At 44.8% G+C, this 14,716-nt stretch overlaps 1 protein-coding gene across 1 annotated transcript; it reads right to left on the bottom strand.

The window, feature by feature from the left end:
- Positions 1-2,733: 2,733 nt before the first annotated feature.
- Positions 2,734-14,421, bottom strand: zgc:165603 (uncharacterized protein LOC571425 homolog). The gene is made up of 2 exons (XM_029143836.3): positions 13,925-14,421; positions 2,734-5,424 (listed from the first exon to the last, which is right to left on the bottom strand). The coding sequence occupies exons 1-2, from the start codon at positions 14,172-14,174 to the stop codon at positions 5,306-5,308; spliced, it is 369 nt and encodes a 122-aa protein (XP_028999669.1). The 5' UTR covers positions 14,175-14,421; the 3' UTR covers positions 2,734-5,305.
- Positions 14,422-14,716: the final 295 nt, after the last annotated feature.

Below are 14,716 nucleotides of genomic sequence, written 5' to 3'. Positions count from 1 at the left end.
TGCATCCCTCGACTGTGATTCCATTCAGTCCCTAATCGGCAGGACGGCCGTGCACGCAGCGGCAGTGTAGTAAATGCTTTCATCCCAGGGGGATAAGAAAAACAATGGCCCTTTTTAATTTCTCTTCCAAAACGGGCAGGAGAAAGGAATGATATAGAGGTAATTGATGATGGGGAAAGGAAGGGGAGCCTCGGCAGAGGTCTCACGCCCAGTGACATTTTTTTTTTTTTGCCTCATAATGGCGACGGCTCAGGGACGCCGGAGGTTGACAAATCTGACGGGGAGGACAAATTGATCGTCAACAGAGCACGAGTTGTGCCTTAAAAATGGGCAAAGGCCTTGTGTGCTCTGAGTAATTAGAATGTCCATCCAGGATTGGACCCGCTGATTATTATGGGCTGGGCATGTCCTCCCCATTTCGTCCTACCACTCGGTGACACAGCGGCGCACGCGCCACTCCCACCTGGAGCCACCCCTTTATTAATGAGCACGGTTGGAGACGCGGTGCTGCCCTCGCCTCGGCCTCCTCCCGGCAGTCGGTCGGGTGAAGGGGCGCCTCTGCGTCGCCCGTAGGTGAGAATGTGAGTGCGGATGTCTGGTGGTGTCAGTCTGTTCTACACGTCAGGCCTGTGACAGTCTGTCCGATGTGTACTCGACCGCTCGCCTATAGTGACAGCTGGGATTGACTCCGGCGCCCCTGCGACCCTTACAAGTAAATAACTGTTGGAATAATGGATGGATGGAGGTTGTTAGTCGAAGGGAATAAAGAAAGCTAGTGTTTTTTCTAATGCATTTGTGAGTTTGCAAAAGACGTAACCCTTCAGTAAACATTAGTATACCTTAATGATATAAGTCATAATGCAGTGGATTAGACTTTTGGGCTACGCGCTCACTCCCTCCTCTGTGAAGCCTTTGTAATGGTAAGAATAACTGGGGGAATAACGCCGCTCGCTCTTTCTCTCGTGCTTTGAGCCACAGACAAAGACATATGGCAGGTCTGCGGCGGCGGCGGCGTCTGTGGCGCGACGCGGGGACACAGTGTCAGGAACGCGGATGCGCTCATCCGTGGCGCCGCACTCAGCGCCACACAATGCGGCTGTTGCACAATCTCCGCCTGACCCATTTTTTTGCGTGACACATCCTCAAGTCAATTTTCTGCACGTTGCATGCAAAGGCGACGCGGGGAGAATGTGAGAAAGTCAAACATTTTGCCGCTCGCGGTGGAAGCTGATGCTTTTCACTTCACCCTTTGAAATGTGACAAGGAGGAGATAGAAGTTTCCCTCCGATCTCCTGCTCCGCCGTGCTTTGTTGCTGCACTGGAGTCAGGTGCCGCTGATACTCGCTACGACACAAAAAAAAAATGTTTATCCTTCGACAGGAGCCTCCGCATTAATGACAAGCGTGAGACCGCGGCGCTGTCCCGCACTCAGCACATTCCATGGAGACGGTGTAGAGACAAAGAGTCGGGAAGTGAGAGTGGTCGCCTGCAGATATGATGAGAGGGATGGAGGGAGGGCGGGAGGAGAGGGAGAGCACAAGTGCACGAGACACAAAGAGAGGCTGGATCTCTTTTCCCTTAAAAAATTTTAATTGGCTTTCGGGCTTCAGTAGCGCCCAATTAGCATGCTTGTTACATAGGCACCCCAAAAGCTAATTGGCCTGAGAGGAGAAGCTGCGAGGCCCTGAATGGAGAGAGCGAGCTGCATTTAAATGTTCAGCGGCTCCGGCGGCAGTTTGCTGGGAGGGCACCTGGCAAACAGATGTAAATAACAATACGGCGCTGCCATTGTAAATATTATACATTTCCTTTTGATTTTATGAGCAGATAGGGTTTAAAAAAAGAAAAGGTAATGACAGCAATAAAGTTTATAGTCAATCAAAGAGCATTATTAAGTCATCAGCTGTGTGATCAACAGCTCACCTGATTTACACAAATTGCCCTGATGCAAAAGGGAAGTGCTAATGGATTGAGCATAAACTACTGTTTGGCCCAAGTTTGTGTGTAAATGTCATAGGAATTAATCATATGTGGAGGTAAATCATTCACAGGCATGACCTGAGCTGTCCACGTGCAGCACCACACTGCCCTACATCGGGGGAATATGCTGAATGGGCACATACACACAACAGCGCTGCGAGCTCACCAAGGGCAAGAGGCTGAATCTCTGATTACATTTACTGTACAAACTGTAGCAGCGGGATCTGATGCACAGGACATCAAGAGCTCATTATACTCTTTACATGCAATTAATCAAAGAGTGTAAACAAAGCTCGTTTCAGCCACAGCAGACAGAGCTGGATTCCCTGGTGGCAATTTAGAAGCAATCCACACAGCACAAGGAACAGTAAATATGAATGGATGTGTGAATTATGGAAAGTTTGAGACTCGCAGGGAAATCAGGAGACGAGGTAGGAGTCGGATTGTCTTGCTGAGGCCACACACACACACACACACAAACAAACACACACACACACACACACACACACACACACACACACACACACACACACACACACACACACACACACACACACATATAATTGTCTCCTGGTTAAAGGCGTCTGTTTGAATGTGGTTGGGTTTACTGTTTCAATTATGCATATCTGCATATCATTTTTAAATGTGAAATCTAATGAAACTATGAATTTAAAAACAACTTAGAAGCAAAACAAGGAGAAGGTTAGATCAAATGTTGATGTTGAATGTTGTTAATTTTTTAGTAATCACGTTTTAGAATTTTTTGGGGGGGGTCTCACAGCTGATGCTTTGACGAAACAGTCTCTCAAGGTGAGGAGTTGGCATTCTGTCAAAGGCTTATGTGTAATTTCCCAACATATAATTTCAATTTGAAGATTTGTCATAAATGGTTAATAAAAAAAATAATATAATTAAAGAGCAAAAGTGTTTCATTCATTTCATTCATTCATTATCTGCAGCCATACTTAACACAATATGGATGTTTGTTTAATATAATATAAGCGGACTCTTATGTTCTTACCTACAACAACGCTGTGACTTCCTGTACTGTATAAATATCACAATGAACTCTGTATTATGACTAATTAACGAGGCTTCGGGTTTTATTTATTTATTTTTTGCACCAGCTCGGTGCTCATGTTCATAGTGGTAGTACTTTAACTTTATTCTTTCCCCTGAACAACAACAAAAGCTCCAGTAAGCCCTAATATAGAGAACAAAGCAGAAAATCTCAGACAAGGGATGATCTTATCACCTGTGGCTGTTTTCCTTCTGACAGATGCCAGAACCACTATGAAACGGTCCTCGTCAGAGCAGAACCAACGGCCACTTCCTCCTTTTCCTTCAGCCTCCTATTTTGTGATTGGACATTCCTTAGCTGTGTTCAAAGTAATGTTTGGAAACTCCTACATTAGATTAAACTTGTCAGGTAAATAATTGACAGCCGTCGTCCTCGTCTAAACTTAGCTGAAGGATGCAATGACATTTAGTAAGTAAAGACCCGTGCTGTAAAAGGACGTCGTCTGCTAACCTCGGTTGAAGCAAAGTGGAGGCTCATAGAGATGTGGGTAAAAACAATCACTGTGATGAATCAGGCAGATGACTAAAGGCAACACTAGTCGCATTTGCATTTAACCTCAAACAGCAGTTCTGCCGAGCTCCGGTGGCAAATGTGAGTTACCTCAATCTGCCTCCACTTGTAGCATTAATTTGTTGAGTCCACTTTTAATTTGAATGCTGTTTTGCGTATGTACTTGCGGGGCAGCGAGACCATATTTTTAAATGTCAGCCGTCTCATCGGAGCAGAATTTGCATTTAGGTTATGTGACAGCCACACAGCCGGATCCCGTCTGCGATGCTGTGTGGAGAAGCCGCTGAAAAGGGACCATTACGCCACCGAGCATTTTAAAGCACCAGGCCATGACAACGACAATGAGGCTTGTCCACCAGTCTAACAGTCTCCGCCTGTGTGTGTGTGTGTGTCTGTCTCCTGCTCTCCTTGTTTTCTCTCCCTGTCGGCCTCATACATGCGCGAGCACACACACAGGAGGACGGGTCGTCTTTATTAGCCGTCTGTATGCAGGCTGTGCTCATGAGATTGCATGACTGACCCCTCGCTGCGAGCTGTACGGGGGAAATGTTTATCCAAACCCCACAGAACATGCCATTAACCTCTCTCTGGATCGAAGGCACACAGGGATGTCCCTCCGTGGGGGCAATAAAGAGGAGAACACCTATTCAGGACCATCACGACAATCATCTCATTAGGAAGCCGCGGGAGGCAGCATGGAGACAGGGAGCCTGGTCTCTGGGGGACTCTTTCGCCGCAGTGGGCCAGTGTACATGTACCTAACATCCAGCGAAGTGCCTGGTATGCATTGAAGCGTAAACAACCAGACAGCGAGGAACAATATACAACCGCCGCCCTCCACACCCAACTCCATCATCCACCTCTGCCCTCCCCTTTTGTAAAGGCCTTCCCAGCCCCGTCCTCCTCCACCACCTCCTGTCTCCCCACTGCTATCTCTATCTCACTCGCTCTCCCCCTACTCTCCCTCCCTGGAGATTCAGAAGGATATCCTGAGGCTCTGATTAAAGCCCAAACTGGGAGGGGTGTCTTGGTATGTGGTGGAAGCAAAGGGGGGGGGGCAGAGAGGATCCTGGGCATGAGAGCAGCTTCTCCGTCTTATGGACCCATGGGCGTAATTCAATCACACCTTGATAATTCCCATGATGTGAGAGTTGAATCCCCCTCGCACACATCAAGCACCGATAGACACCAAAGCTCGTGCTCATCCCAGATAGAGGGGCTCCTCCTGGGTGGGCTTAACAGCCGACTGCTGGGTACATTCTACCTGTGTCGTTTGAAGAGGCCATTATTTTAATTGAAAAAGTTACCCGCCTGCCAAAGGCAAACAATAGAAGACGGGGGAAAATATGGGGGAGAGAATTAAAACAAAAACACCAGATGGTGATATACATGGTAAAAATGATTGTTTATACTTACCGTTTGATTATATGTGATAATGAGAGTGGGATTCCTCAAGGCAATTAGTGTCTGCAGCAGCCATATTGTGAGAGGACAGGGGAAGGACGGCACGGGGTGTTATGAAAGAGCGCTTATCAAATATCTCCACTGGGGTGATTAGTGTAATAAGACGGAGCAAGGTAAAAAAGGCCGCTCACGCGCTTTTAGTACGTGAGCAGGAAAGAGGCTGAGGAAGGATGATGACTGCTTCCATCTGCTCCCATGTCTGTGTGTGTGTGTGATAAAATGCCCATGTTAATGTATGTTCCCATGTCCCGCCGGCCGCCCCAGGGAGGTTTAGCCCATGACAGGAGGCAGGCTCCGGGTACTTACCCCTGGCAGAGTCTTCTGTTCATGGAGGGCGCTCTGGGCCTTCAGTGCTGACTCTCTGGCACAGTATGTTAGAAAGGCACATCCTGCAGAGGCAGAGACACAGGAAAGGCTCATTCCACCAGAAAGTAGTTGGATGACCTCACGTGCTATTAATGATGAAGCAGGACGAAGGAGAAGTTGATCATTCATCGTGTGGTTTGAAAGAAGAGCTTTTCTGTGTTTGTTGTGCTACTTTGGTTGCAACCCTGTAATAATATCAAGCTAAGTTGTGTAGCAGCATCTTTTTAAAGAAGCTTTTCAGTTAAAGTCAGATGTCAGAGCTTGTTGTCGTTCCTCTACCAGTAACTGATGCATAGTTGAAAGCTGCCTGGAGATTTTACTATAAGATCACATCAAACTTTAAAAAACTGCTGCCCAGGAGCATTTTACTGAAATCATGAGCATTCAACTTGTGATTTAGGTTAATTGTTTGCATATTCACAGTATGTAAACGATTATCTTTGCAGTGGTTTCACAACGGTGGTGCGGTGGGTAGCACTGTCGCCTCAGTGACAGTGAGCGTGTCTGGGTTCGATTCCCGGAGGCGGCCCTGGTGCCTTTCTGTGTGGAGTTTGCACGTTCTCCCCGTGTTTGCGTGGGTTCTCTCCGGGTTCTCCGGCTTCCTCCCACAGTCCAAAGACGTGCATTAGGTTGATTGGCTTCTCTCCATTGCCCGTAGGTGTGCGTGTGTGAGTGAATGGTTGTCTGACTATGTGTTGCCCTGCGATGGACTGGCGACCTGTCCAGGGTGTACCCTGCCTCTCGCCCGTAACCAGCTGGGATAGGCTCCAGCACCCCCGTGACCCCGCACTAGGGAGTAAGCGGTTAAGAAAATGGATGGATGGATGGATGGTTTCACAACAGACGGCAAAACAAAGAATCCTGAGAGTACAAAATCATATTTAGATCAAATAAACAAATAAATTTTAATTAATTTTTTTTATCTTAATGAGAACCCATCATCTTTGTACAGTAGCTGGACCTAATTTTACTTTTACCACAAAATCTTCAATGTTTTGCATTTCTCTGTTTGCTTAAGATCTGTGACACTACTGATGTAATTCCACTTTATACTCCAGTAATATAAGCCTTACTGGAGGTTCACAATCTATTTCCTAAAATGCATTATATTGCATTTAAACCTTAAAGACACTGAGTTAAAATAAAGGTCTGTTCAATTACTACACTTTGGTTTTAACACCAGAACTAGCCAAGGCCATGATTTTGTCTTCTGACCCAAGGTTTGCTGTCACTTTTTCAAACTGGCTGAGTGTAGCTGTTGCATTTTCAGTGAGAAAAATCTCATCCTCTGCAGTGAGCTTCTCTCCCAGTTTTCTCAGAAACTCTATTGACAATTGGAGTGTGGCTCTCTGACGTTAATGGCTCCATACCCTCAGAGGAAATAGCAAAGTTAGTGACAGCCACTTCAGACTAGATACACTGAATTCTACAATTTACTCAATGTATAAAATCTAAACATGAAATTATGTATAAATAAAATATTGGCCACAATGACTGTTGATGATTTAGTATTTCACTCAGTCTCGGTTTATTGAATTTCATTGTATTAGTAATTTTGAACCGAAGCAGCAAAATGTTAAACATCCCATTACGAGCTGGAGTTTTCATTCTAAAGAAAGTGGTTATGCAAGCTTCTTATTCACCGCTTATAAGTGATTTTTTCAATTACTGAAACATATGAATACTAGTTCTGACAAATGATCATTTTTATAGCTTCTGAATCAGTAGCCCAGTACATTTTAGCTGCTAGAGAATAATGCATTTAATAAGACCTTTCCTTCACTTATTTCTTCAGAAACGTCTTTAATGTGTACTTCTATGTACATTTATTTTTGTAATAATTAACGTGAAAACTGTAGAGAGGTGCCGTGAAAGGCTTCGGTGACCCAGACTCTGTGAAAAGCCTGACAACAGCGCAGAGAGAGGCCCGGTTCTGTGGGCTTCTTGCAGTGTGAGTATAGGGCAGGGGTGGAGTTTGAAGCTGTAAGTTGGAGAATGCAGGCAAACAAGTCTACAAAACAAAACCTGAAAGAAAAAACGTGACAGCTTTCATTAAAAGGTGGGTAGTTGCTCCGTTACACGCATGGCAGCGTTGACAGTGGGTGACCCCATTCAGCAGAGGTTTTGCACTGTGCAGCATAATTTCCCATTACTACAACTCACACCTGCTGCCAAAGATTCCCATGGGTGACGACACACACACACACACACACACACACACACACACACACACACACACACACACTCATACATACAGATGATCCTCGGCATGCAGCACACAGCACCCATCACCCCCTAAAACCTAGCAACACGCTCTGGCACCCGGCCAGGAGAGCTCCCTTTCACGACAACCTTCACCCACCTCCACAACTAGGCACTTACTCAAGAGGAAAAATCACCTAAATGACACTGATGAAACAGCGCGGCACACAGCAAAGCAGAAAAGTTTGGGCGCCCAGGGAGACACTCTTCATCCTTTGTGACATTACAAAACTGTGAAACACGATTTGAGATCTCCTGGGGGGGGGCACGTCCTAGCTAATGCTTATGGGAATTGTAGGCTGAGGCTCCTTGGCGAACGCCCCAGCAATTTCTTCTATGCTTCACCTCACGGCCTCGCAGGTGTTTACGTCCCATGATTTACCCAACCATGGATGTAAAAAGGCTTCTCCACAAATCGGCACAAACTCACGGAGCGGTGATGGATGGACGGAGTTTAGCTGTAAAGTTTTATCTGAAACTTGTCCTTCAGGGAAAAGTAGTTTCTCACAAACTGCAAAACAGGCAAAGTTTCTCAAGAAATCGCAAATTGGCATAAAATATTTTTTTTTATATTTTCTAGTAAACTAGTGATTAAAGCTGTACAATGAATAAATGTGGTATAAAACTGCAACTTTCTTTATAGTGGAGTAAAAGAAAAAGTACGTATTACCTCAACATTGTACTTATATACTGTAGAAATATACTTTTACTTTATATCACTGTTTTTCCAGGAGCATGCATATACATTAACTGCATCTAAAACAAGTGAACCCATCTCAGCCCTGCATTATATATTGCTAAACAACTTGTTAAACTGGACTGTTTGTGCTGAACAGCCTTTAATATTCAGGACCGCGTCTTTGCCGCATCAGCTCTGGGAGATCGGCAGGACTTTAGGAAAGCTTCGCATCCAACAACGCTGGCTCGAGGGACAGCTGAAGCCCAGAGGAGGCTGCGAGAGCCAGTTGTTGAACAGATGAGCGTTCAGCTTAGAGAACACGAGAAGAGGCAGAATGGTACTGTTTGTGCGGATGTAACAGGGAAAGCAGCAGCTGGCAGCAGGTTAGGCCTGTCAGCTCAAAATTCCACGTTAACTAATTGGCATGAGATTACATTCGTACTTACAAGTTATTCCGCATTGCTTTCCCCCTTGATATTAGATGCAATCAGATGGTTGTGTTAAAAGCAAGCTGCTTTCATTGATTTGGAAAATGCAAACTGGTCTCCAATGTGTGTACAACAATACCACCAAAAATTTACTTTGACGGAAAAAAACAAACATAATGTTCACTGTGATAAATTAGATTACTTAGAGAATTAAAGTAGAGATTTAGTTTAGATTATTTGGGATGAAATCCTCATTAAGTAATTTTCACAGATACAGCTACTTAAAATATGTTCATTATTTTTAACTAACTAACAAAAACAAATGCATCAAGAGACGGAAAGAAGAAAACCGTGGACAAGGGTTGGAAATTAAGGTAAGTAGCTCTTCTTGTGACGAGCAGTTTAAGTGGGGTGAAAATAATACTTTGGTAATCAAAAACAATTTACCACACTACAATTTCAGAGAGGGCCCAAAGTTCAGCAAATTATATTTTAAGGCAAATGATTGCGAAACGCTTGAAAGGAAAACCTGAAAATATGAAACGTGTCATCGCGTTTGCTCCACACGTTTCAGGTAATTACTTAAAGAACTTTTCTTCTTCCAACAATTTGTTCTAAAATGGAAATTAGTATGTGCTCACAATTGCATGCATCCAGGCATTAAGAGCAAATTGTGTGTTGTTTTTTTTCCAAGGCATCAGGTACCTGTAATTGAAATCACTCCATAGCAAATTTGTATAAAGTTTCAATTCATTAGCAGTGAATTCCTGAATCATGAGGAATTTGTTCTCCTTCCCTCTCACGCGCCTGAGACAAGGATGTTTATTAAACTGGAATAAAATGTAAATTCACATTCAAAAGAGCAAAAAAAAAAGGTCTAATATGTAAAACAAATGGATGCTGCTCTAGTGACGGCTGGACCGCCTCATGGGAGCCGAGGGAAATGCGATGTGAGGATTCATCTCTCTCCTCATGTTTCTGCTAAGCACTGATACCTGCCTGCGCGGCGTCTCCCTCTCCCTCGGCCACTGCGCCCGTCCTCTGCTCGGAGCCGGCTGTTCGGGGGGGGGACTTGCTGTCTGGTTCGCACACGGCCCCCTTTCTAATGATCAAAGAGGTCATCTGTAGACTTAAGCTACACCTGTCACTCAACTCACACAACCTGTCAGTCACCGTCTGCCTCTTCCTCCGTGAACACTCACCCGCAGCTAAAAAAAAAAAAAAAAAACCAATACGCTCGTCGACCTTTAACTCAGCGGCTGTTACTAAAAGTCACATAAAAAAACAACCAAACAGTCTTCAAGCTGAAAAGACGTGTGTGGATTAGTTGTTAAATTCTATGACTCATTTGCAATTAGATATTAGTGGCCTGCTGAGAGTTACGTTTGACATTTCAATGCCTAGGAGGGTTTTTTATGTCTATTTGGCCAACTATTTATAGACAATTACACTGCATGGACCAACCAAGGAGAGCAAAATGGATGAGAATATTTAACAACTCTTTGTCTGTTCCGTCTGGCTGTGTGGTGCAGCTCCGAGTCCCTGCTCTCAGCATCACGACGGATTGATAGATAACGCTACTCAAGCAAAAGATTTGCCCCCCACTAACATTCAGCATGTCTGAACAATGCACGCGTTCTGGCACTGACACTAAGTATCACCATAATGCAGTGCTCAGCGTAATGATGGATGTTAAACAGCACGACCCGGCTGCACCGCACGCGGACCGGCACCGCGGAGTCGTCCCACGCTCTGGATGAGGCTCCCCGACGACGCACGGCTGCCCGACGGGCCATAAAGACGCCACAGAGCCAGGGTGTGACCGGAGTCAGACATTTCAGGTGTGGAGGAATGGAAACAGCAGGAGTCCCCAGACACTCAGACTGGAAAGAGATCCTGGAAACACTACAACTGCCCAATGGAAAGAGTGGCAAATTGCAAAACATCTGTTTAAACGGATGCAGGACAATCTGCATAAATTAGTCATGAGCAGACATGACATTTTTTGATTTCTCCTAAATCTATAATTATGGTGCGGTTCCGTGTCACTGGATGCGAGCTGTGAAAGAGTAGTGCTGCAAATCATCCATTAGGTACGGTTTACTAACTGATGCTAACAGCAGCTATCTTAAATCAAATCCTCTCCAAACACAAACTTACTTCAAAGATGGATTTCAAAGTAGAAGCCCAGCCAAATCTTTTTGAACTTTATTTTTTTAAGGGTTAATGGAACCCAGCTGATTAAATCTTCCCTCTGCTGTGAACGTCTTAGTATTTATGATTTAAAAAAAAAAAGTGAATTGAATTTGTGATAATTTCACAACATTTCATGCCTCTGGGCTTTTGACGACAGCGAACAACTGTACTTTGACATATGATGAATTTAGTGAAGAAAACAAAACACTTTCATATAAAAGTACTATGCCATCGAAATAGATTACTTAGTCTTTTATTGTAATACGTTTTTAGTTTTAGATGAACATGCACCGACACTCATAACATATTTCTAGATGATGGCAGTGGGTCTGATACCATGTGACCAACTCTGAGTGGTCCGAATAGGCAGCCATCGACACCCAGTAGAGTCTAATATACAGTCCACTGGAAATCTTAGTTTGGTTTTTAACGAATATAATGCATTGGTTTACCGGCAAACAGCTTCAAGATCTACTTTAAAGCTGCACTAATCCTATTTTTATCCTTTGCAGAGCTGCAAACACAGCACAGACATATCATTAAACTTTTAGTTGATTCGACAAATTGGAAACTAAAGCCATCAGGAGCCTTTGTTAAACTGAAAAATCTGAAGTAACATTAAAGTTTTATACCACAAAAAGGGAATTTTCAAAAGTAAAAAGAAATCCCTGTGCAACTGTTGATATTGTTAGTGTTTAATGTAATATTATTAATCATTAATGTATGACATTAGCTTTAGAAAGTTGGTTGAGAAACTTAAACATGTATTAAAGATTTAATTGAATACTTTTGATGGCTTGTCCAAATAACCACAATCTAATTTCTATAAATGAGCAGTATTTTAAAGAAAACTTAATAAATCCTTGCTGTAATTGTCCACGAGCAGTCTTATTTTCACAGTAGTCGCCCAATCAATGGTTGAACATTCATCATATTATACTCTACAACTACTGGTTCATTGCATTACCACTCTTGTTTCTCTTTTCTCATCAGTCAACAGGTATCACATGCTCATCCAGCTGGAGGTCTGATCGTAGCCAATAGGAAAAACTCATGCAAATAATGTATTGGGGTAATCTGATTAAAAGAACGTCCCCGGGCTCCCAAAGTGACTTTGAGCGTCGAGCAGGATGAAGTGGACGTAATGCGTGCAGCCGAGTGGCCTTAGCGGAGGTTGATTTGAACAGGCTGTCTCTACAACAGGATTATCATTCCCGACGCAGGCAGGCGTCCTGCTGGACGGCGTAAACAACGCGGCCGAGGCAGCGGCTGAAGGCCGGAGGAACAGGTGGCGCGTGGAGACCTTCAGAGCCGCTAGAAAACGGAAGCCACGCTGAGCCCACGCTCGTTCCTCCCTCAAGAGCGCTTCACTCACGCTGATCAATACGACGGTGAACCGTGGCCACTGACTTGTACATATCACACGCCGTTTGCCTGCATTGAGAGGCTGTTTTGACTGGGAACTCATTGTGCTCATGTGAAGATGTCACGTGAGAGAGAGAGAGAGAGACAGTGATGGATAGAAAAAAATCTGTTTAAAATTACAACATAATTATTATCTATAATTTAGCGTCAGTCACAATCGGAATCAACAGTTTCATAAGATAACATTATTGCCAGTGCAGCACAGTCCTTCAGCTCATAATAAAATACTGAACCGCAGGCTTAGTACGATCTGCTTATGACATGCAGTGAAATGGAGGAGGATGCTGATTTTGGATATACTTTACTTCAATGAACTTACTGCTTCATTCATTATTCTAAAAAATGGCAAATGGTAAAGAAATGATATAAATAAGAACACATTATGAGCAGATATGACAATCATTAAACAAGTTACAAGTTGTAATATTATCATAAATAGTGATGGCATGCAGTACATGTAAAATGTCAGCGTGTATATGAGCTTTTTTATTATATTCACGTTCAAGCTTTTTACTGTGGTAACAAGTTAAATAAGTTTAAATCTAGGCCGTTTTGTGCATCAGACTTTGAAAGCCTACATGCACTGTGCCATTTATCATTATAACTATCATTACACTGACCAGCCCCTGATTATCCGTGTCCTGTCTGAAGAATAATTACTAAGTGAATTGATCCCGGCCGCTCTGCTCGAGCCCGTGAACGCAGCAGCAGCGAGAGAGACCCCGCGTGCTGGATCCCAGCCTCTACTATTACCCTGCTTTGTACTTCCTGACTGCATCCCGCCCACGGAGCACCATCACGGTGCAGCTGCCGCGTAAATAGTAGTTCCCACAGCTAATGACGTCCGAAAAGTAGGCTGCATCCGAGCCGGCAAAAAGGTCAAAGCAGCATGTCAGCTCCACCTTAATCAACGACGCTGATTGCCTGATAATGGTTTGCATTTTCCGCTCCCCTGACAGCGTTGTCTTTCTCTCACTATGCAGCAAATGGGCTAGACTCTGCTGTTGTTATTATTATTATTATTATTATTATTATTATTATTATTATTATTATTATTATTATTATCATCATCATCATCATTGTGAAACGGTTGCGTGGCTTCAGAAGGAACACAGCATCCCCGCGCTTGCCTGTCCCGCCCCCTTAAACCGAGATGCCCCGCACATGATAGTCAATGTAAACACACAAAGGCGTTTTCAGCTGTAGTATTCACGTGGATGGGCTGGACGCGCTAACAATTAACCCTGCGTTCGCGAGCCACTCGCATTCCACGTGTTCTCCCTCTCACGCCTCGCATATCCGTGCGCGCGCGCGCGCGCGCGTGTGTGTGTGTGTATGCGTGTGCGCGCCCGTGTGTATGTGTGTGAAGGCTCTACGGGGCTCCCACTCTGTCCCGAACGTCTGCAAATTAACACACTTTCCGTCGCTCCCGCTCCCGAAACTGAGCCGGGACGTTCTCTGGGGTTCTTTGTCGCTAAATCTTTGCTTTCGCTTTTAAAGGTACACAAAAGTAGCGATGCCAAGAAAACCAACCTTTATGCATCCCCGTAAACCTGTCTTTCAGAACAGTGAGTTCGTATATCTTTCCGAATTCCTCAAACAGGGGTTTCAGGTCTTTTTCCTCCAGGTTTCTGGGAATCTGCCCGATGAAAAGCTTGATGGCGTCGTGGTCCTTCATTGGAATGGTGTTCTGGCCGATGGTAAGCCCGTTCATCCTGCCGGCGCTGTTCGTGGTGCTGAATCCATTCTCTTGCTGCACTCCGTTTGCAGTGACTGTAGCCATCTTTCCTCAATGGGCCGGCGGGCTGCTCTCTCTCTCTCTCTCTCTCTCTCTCTCTCTCTCTCTCTCTCTCGCTCTCTCGCGCGCTCCCTCACACACACACGCACTCTCTCACTCTCGTTCCCCTTCCTCTCTCTCTCTCTGTAGTCAACTGCACGGCGCACACTCCCCCCTCCGTTATATCCTCGCTCTCTCCCCGCTCCTCCTCCGGTTTTCCCTCCTAACTCTCTCCTCTCCTCTTCCTTTCCACCAGAAGACCCTTTGTTTGGAATCAGCTTTATTTATTTTTTTCTTACGCTTTATATGTTTTCATTCCCCCCCCCACACGCACACATACACACCATGCCCCCCTCCCACCTCAGCTGCTCAGCCACTTTGCTTCTGACGTCAGGTCGTACTCCCACGAACAGACCCCGCCCACCGCATAATTTGCATAATGAGCGCTGCGCGAGCCAATGGGAGAGCAGGATGACTGAGCGCCCCCCAGGGCAGAGTAAGAATGCAAACATTTGCGTAGAGAAGAAATCTTGGGACATTTAAATAGT

The sequence above is a fragment of the Betta splendens genome, chromosome 3 (genome assembly GCF_900634795.4).
Source record: "Betta splendens chromosome 3, fBetSpl5.4, whole genome shotgun sequence".
In the NCBI taxonomy this organism is placed as follows: domain Eukaryota; kingdom Metazoa; phylum Chordata; class Actinopteri; order Anabantiformes; family Osphronemidae; genus Betta; species Betta splendens.
Note: the sequence above shows the minus strand (reverse complement) of the source record. Positions and strands in the feature narration are given on the sequence as shown.